Source organism: Bison bison, unplaced genomic scaffold, assembly GCF_000754665.1.
Source record: "Bison bison bison isolate TAMUID 2011002044 unplaced genomic scaffold, Bison_UMD1.0 scf7180017864518, whole genome shotgun sequence".
In the NCBI taxonomy this organism is placed as follows: domain Eukaryota; kingdom Metazoa; phylum Chordata; class Mammalia; order Artiodactyla; family Bovidae; genus Bison; species Bison bison.
In genome coordinates, this window is record NW_011495071.1 from 1,124,855 (window position 1) to 1,131,512 (window position 6,658).

A 6,658-nucleotide genomic window follows, 5' to 3' on the forward strand; every position below is an offset into this window, starting at 1 on the left:
CGGGCGGATGTTGTCGAATGACTGCTTCCGGGTTGCTGATTGACCTTGAACCTTCCGGAGCGACATGGCGGCTCTTTGGAGGCTAAGTGTCCTCTGCGGCGCCAGAGAAGGGCGAGGTGAGGGCAGCCGGAGGTTCTCAGCACAACCTCCAGCCGGGGAAAGGGATGCGGTTAGGATTCGTCTGCTGGGCGGTGAGACCTTTTGAACAGGGGTGTCCCTCCTTTCCTTTGGCACAGCATGACCAGCGTTGTCTTAGGGTCCAGATGTCCACCCGAGTGCATATTTCCCCTCCTCTGGGCTGACGTGGTGATGGGGTAGTCTGAAAGTTACAGTCCTGCTGCGGCTGTGTTCACGAGTTCTCTTTTTCTCCTCATTCCCTGTTTTTGGAATGTTCCCACCCTGAATCAGAAAAGAGTGTCAGTGTCTTAAGTCCCAATTTACGTATTGGTCGTTTCCCTTGGCGTTCAGTTCGATAATCATCGAGGGGGCATTTGTGTTATACAAGGTACTGTAGTATGATTGGGTTAAAAATGTGAGAAAGCGTAGTTCCAATTCTTAAAGAGTTTCCATTTTTATAGGAAAACATCTAAGCATAATATGACAGAAAGCAAAAACTACAGCACAGTATCTAAGTTGTATGCCAATCCAGAAGACTATACTAGCTCTGTGTTTTGGAAGGATTATCCTGTCTCACTTCCTGAAGGAGCTGTGCCCGATTTGAGTCTTGAGGGTAGGGAAGGCCACAGGAAGAAGGGCATTACAGTTAGAGGTAGTGGGATGAGCAGAAGCAATGATGAAAGGCATAGAAGCTGCTTGTTGTGAGAGAAAACAAATCGGATATTAGAACATGAAGCTCAAGGTGAGGAATGAGATGGTTCTGGAAAAGTAAACTGAAATCAAATCTCAGAAAAATTTGTCTTGATGTGGAGTATGCATTTTTCTTTGTGTGAAAGAGAGCCAGTGAAAGATTTGACATAGATTTGCAGTTAGATTGACCACCTTGGTAACTGTTTGATATTATAGATGGCCATCATGGGAGATGGGACAAGCCAAGACATAAGTTAGGAGATGAATTGAGACACTTATTGTAGTAGTCTAGGCAAGCATGGTGAGGTCCTGAACTTGGAAAGTAGTATGTAAGAGAAGATTGTCTCAAGAAATGCTAAGGAGTTATATGAGTATGATTTGGTATTTGACTGAATTTAGAAGGGAAGTCTTACATGATTTCCAGATTTTTGGTTTAGGTTGATGAGTGACTGGGATATCATTAAATAAAATGAGGAACATGCAAATGAGAGGCAAGTTTGAATGAGAAGACGAGTTGAAGGGTGATTTTAGTTTTTGCCATAGTGAGTTTGAGGACCAGGTGGGGTTCTTCAGGGGACAGAGCTTGCAGGTACTCAAACTTCTGAAACTCTGGAGAGATATCAAACCTGGGGATACAGAGTTGACTGTCACTAACCTAAAGGCTCTAGAAGTTGAGTGGACAAAATGTCTAGGGGTGGGCTTAGGCAGCATGGAGAGCAAAGGGCAGATGATGGACTCCTGGGTGAGCATTTAAGAGCAAATGCAGGAGGAGACTGATATATAATGATCAGAAAATCAAAGGGAGAAGCTGAAGAGAGTTCTGTCAGAGAAAAGAAGGGAGAAGTGGCCACCAGTGCCTCGTGCAGAAAGGCCCAATAAGATGTTGGATGTGGTCACATGAGAACATTGGTAATTCATGAATGCAGCTTTGGTGGGGATAAGGACGAGTTGCAGGCCATGAAGAATTTTAGGGAAGTGAGGAAGTGATTTAGACAACACTTTAAAGAAGCATGTTTAGAAAGAGAAGAAAGGAGGGGAAGAGTGCATGGGCATTATAGGACATAGGATGAAGGGAGGGGTTAAGTATATTGCATCAGTTGAGGGAAAATGGTCAGTAGGAAGAAAGGAGGGGTTAAAGATACAGGAGAGAAATTATCTTTTATTGAGTGCTTATTGAGTGCTTATAACACTGTGGGACTTAGGTTGAACATCTTACATATATTACTTAATTTTCAGCAGAGTATTATGAAGTAAATACCAATGTTTTCATTTTACAAATGAGGACATTGAGGCTTGGAGAGCCTATTTAACTTAATTGTCCATTATCTCATAGTCGGTATTGATAGGCTTGGGTGTTCTTAGGTCTGCCTGTTTTTTAACCAAGATCTATAAGAGGACAGAAAGGGATGAGTTCAGGCGTGCAAGCACAGAAATTGATCTTGAAAAAGAAAGTCGTATCTCCCAAACTAGGCTGAATTACTTGAAGACAAAGACTTTGTCTTTATCTCTCTTGCTGTTGTGCAGAGCATAGTTTTGTATGTAGTAAAAGTTTGTTGGATGAGTAGATGAATGAAAGGATAAAAGAGCCATAATTAATTTTTGAGAATTGGTCAAAGTGAAGCCCTTTTTGCAGAAGTGTTCATCGATTTATCAGTCTTTCCATGGCTGCTTAGTCTAGTCTCACAGCAACCCAGTGAAATAGATGCTATCCACATTTTACAGATTAGCTGGTGATTCCCTATTTGGGGTTAAGTAGCTTACCTATGGGTCTTCCTGGGTGGCTCAGTGGTAAAGTATCAGCCTGCAATGCAGGAGACCTGGGTTCGATTCCTAGGTTGGCAAGATCCCCTGGAGCAGGGCATGGCAATGAGAATCCCATGGACAGAGGAGTCTGGCAGGCTGCAGTCCATAGCGTCACATGGAGTCACACATGACTGAAGCAGCTAAGCAGCAGCAGCAGCAGCTTATCTATGGTCATGTAGAAAGTCTCAGTCCTGTTACAGGAAAGGTGCTTATGATTCCCTTGATGTCTCTTTCCTCAGCTCTGTTCCTCCGAAACCCAGTGGTCAGACCAGCTCTTGTCTCAGCATTTCTCCAGGACCGACCTGCTCAAGGATGGTGTGGAACACAGCATATTCACCTGTCACCCAGCCACCATTGTATGTGCATCTTTGTCTGTGCTGATTATCATGCCTTTGGCAGGACTTGCTCTCTCTGAGGGGAACTCTTGTGTCCAGCTCTGTCAAGTGAAGACCTAATCTACACTTGTGGGCACACAATGCTAGCACGGTTGAATGATGCCATTTCCACTTATACAGAACCTTCTGGTCTAAGTCTTTTTAAAATGTTTAAGTTTCTTAAAAGAAAATAGCTCTGTAGGGACAATCTGTTCAATATAGTTTAGTTACCTTTATTTATTGCAGAGGAGCTGGATCTGGATAATTTAGAATAGCAGACAGTTTTTAAAATCTTGCATATTCATAGCTATAATGATATGTTTGTTTTTATTTAGGTTGCTATTAAAATCATGTTATTTCTTGGATGAATACTATTTAGGTATTGTTAAGTCTTAGAAAATCCATAGGTGAATAGTGAGGTAACTATTTTCATTTTTAAAGTCTAGAAACATCAGTATTTTATAGAGATAAAGACTTTTGATTCTTAAGCCTGTCACTTGAAAGCTGCTTCTGAGTTATGAATAATTAAGCAAGTATAGTTTTTCTGCTATTTAGAATTATTTTAGCTTTGAAAAGTTGTTGATGAACTTTGTTCAGTTAGATTTAGCAGAGCGATTTTAACTTGGGGTGCATGGGACTGAAGGAAGGTCCCCAGGGTTGTGTACATAGTTTGTAACGTGTGTATCTGTGTGCATTTTTCCAGGAAGTAACTCCATCATTAATAAAACATTCCCAAAGGGGTATGTAACCCCCCCAAAAAAGAGGCTTTCAAAGAGATGTTTAAAGCCCATTTTATTTTTACTTGTTTAAAAGAAAGTTTCATGTTCCTTCTCTATATTGGGCTATTTATAAGTAACAGAACAGAAGAGCCATAATCCTAAAAGTTGACATTAGAACTGTGCTTCTCTTTTAATTGACAGGCTTAATTTTCTTTTGGGAGGATTTTTAATATTACTTAGAAAGATCAGGTGTAAAATAAGATTGATGTTTTAAAGGAATTCCTCAGGTGTCACCAGCTTACATTTATAAGGTATCTGTCTATTATAATGAAGTCCAAGGTTGGTAATTCTGCAACAATATTTCATCCATCATCTTGCCTCTAAGCAGAGTGGATCTCTCTTTTAATTAATGTATGTAGGCTTGAGAAACCCTGTGCTGAAAGACTTCAGAGAAGGGAGATTGCATCTTTCTCATTTACCTCCTTTCTCTTACCCACTTTATGCTCAGAGTTAAATCTTAAATGCATACTGTTTGCCGTTCTGTTGGTTTGGGTTAGTTTGTGGCAAATACTGAGATGTGTATTTCCCCTGAAACTCTTAGGAATCTCGTCCTTCCTTTCTATAGCTGGTTCCAAGGCTGCATCTCTCCACTGGACTGGTGAGAGGGTTGTCAGTGTTTTGCTCCTGGGCCTAATTCCAGCTGCTTATTTGAATCCGTGTTCTGCGATGGACTACTCTCTGGCTGCAACCCTCACTCTTCACAGTCACTGGCAAGTACAGCAGTCCTTTCAGTCTTACCTTATCTGTGCAGTTTGTTTGCTGTGAGCTTATCTCATAGTTGCATATGAGGGAGAAGTTGCTCAAAATACTGAAGATCTGAAGAGAACAATAAAACATACGTAAAATATTTACATGCCCAAATTTGTGTATCCACGTGCCTGGAAGATGTCTTCATTTTCATATTTTAGAGGCTTTTGAACTTAGCATTGCTTTTGAGAGTTCCCCATTTTATGTGGTTTGGCAAGGACGGTATGCTGTCATGGATGGGGAGGTGTTTTTTGGATTGTTAGAACTGAAAGGACTTGAGGGAGTATCTTAGCCAAGCCTGTTATTTAACGTCTGTGGAAACTAAATCCCAGGGACGTTAAATAATTTGTCAGAATCATTTTCTTGATAGTATTAAAGGGGTTGTTTGCTTACCTAGTTTTCTTACTTCGTAAGCATTGGTTAGGAGAATTACCCTTCAACCAGATAGACCTTGCACAGTAAATGATACCAGTTGCTCTTGAAATACTAGATCACAAGTACAGTAGGGTTTCTCTAATGTGTGTATCTTGAAAGAAGATCAGTCTAAATTGATGAAAAATCAGAATAAGAGATAAATCTAAAGTCATGCTTTTTTTTTTTTTGACCATGCTGTGTGGCATATGGAATCTTATCTTAATTCCCTAATCAGGGATCAAGCCTGTGTGCCCTGGAGTGGAAGTGAGTCTTAACCATTGGACCACCAGGGAAGTCCTAAAGTCATACATGTAAATAATTGCAATTGACTTCTCCAGTTACCTTATTAATTCTCTCCTTTTTTACACATACACAAAAAAGACTTGAAAGAGTTGTCTGTAATTGTGCACTAGTTCTTTAGTATCCGGTTTTTTTAAACCTGCATTGATTGGGCTTTTATCCCAACTATTTAACTGAAGTCATTCTCAACAAAAATCACTGAAGACCTTCATTTTTCCAAACCAGTTGTCCATTCTTTGTTCTCCACTTGAACTTGGCAGTATTCAACTTAATTGACTGATCTCTCGTTAAGTAATTTTTCTTTGGCTTCCTAGATACCATCCTTACCTTGTTTTCTTCCACCCCACCAGCTCTATATACCTTCTCTGTCTCCTCAGCCAGCACCTCCTCTTGTCTGACCTCCGAATAATGAAGGTCTGAACCCAAGGCTCGTTCTTGGCTTTCTTAAATTTCTCTGCCTACATACTTCCCCCAGGTGAGTTCAGATAGACCTCTTTGTTTTTTGTTCCACATGGCCCTCTTTTCCTGAACTGCAGACTTAGTATTTCCAGTTGTCCACTGGGATATCTAGTAGGCATCCCCAGTGTAATATTGCCCCAAATCACTCTTCCCCTCAAATCTCTCAGTTTTTCCTCACAAGCTTCTTCTCTCCTGTTCTTCAATAATTCAATTAAGTCTTGTTGCTCAAATCAAAAATCCTAGGAGTCATTCTAAATACTACTTTTTGTCCTAACCCCGCCACCAGTCCATCAGCTCTTTCTTTTAGTTCTCTCCTCAAAATGTAGCCTGAATTGTCACTTGATGGTATCCTCACTATCACCACCCTAGCTTAAGGCAAGTTAAGCCAGCAGCCTTGCCTCAGCTACTTCAGTTGCTTCCTAACTAGTTCTCTATTTTTGTTCTTATTGCCCTTCTGCCTACACGGTCCATTCACCACATATAGCCAAAGGGACCTTTTTATAGGGAAAATTAACGTTTATCTAAAGAAGATATGGAAATGGCAAAAGGTGCATGAAAAAATGTGTTTGTTACTCAGTTCAATTCAGTCGCTCAGTCGTGTCCGACTCTTTGCGACCCCATGAATCGCAGCACGCCAGGCCTCCCTGTCCATCACCAACTCCCGGAGTTGACTCAAACTCACGTCCATTGAGTCGGTGATGCCATCCAGCCATCTCATCTTCTGTCGTCCTCTTTTCCTCCTGCCCCTAATCCCTCCCAGCATCAGAGTCTTTTCTAATGAGTCAACTCTTCGCATGAGGTGGCCAAAGTACTGGAGTTTCAGCTTTAGCATCATTTCTTCCAAAGAGCACCCAGGGCTGATCTCCTTTAGAATGGACTGGTTGGATCTCCTTGCAGTCCAAGGGACTCTCAAGAGTCTTCTCCAACACCACAGTTCAAAAGCATCAATTCTTCGGCACTCAGCCTTCTTCACAG

General features: G+C 41.3%; 1 protein-coding gene across 2 annotated transcripts in view; it reads left to right on the forward strand.

The window, feature by feature from the left end:
• Position 1: 1 nt before the first annotated feature.
• SDHD (succinate dehydrogenase complex, subunit D, integral membrane protein) overlaps positions 2–6,658 on the forward strand; it is a 12,195-nt gene continuing 5,538 nt past the window's right edge. Inside the window, exons 1-3 of one of the 2 annotated variants that reach the window (XM_010830327.1) lie at positions 2–116; positions 2,850–2,966; positions 4,329–4,473. In XM_010830327.1, coding sequence (XP_010828629.1) covers positions 65–116; positions 2,850–2,966; positions 4,329–4,473 — 314 coding nt within the window. In that variant the 5' untranslated portion in view covers positions 2–64. The remainder of the gene's footprint in view (positions 117–2,849; positions 2,967–4,328; positions 4,474–6,658) is intronic. The other variant, XM_010830328.1, reaches the window with a different exon arrangement.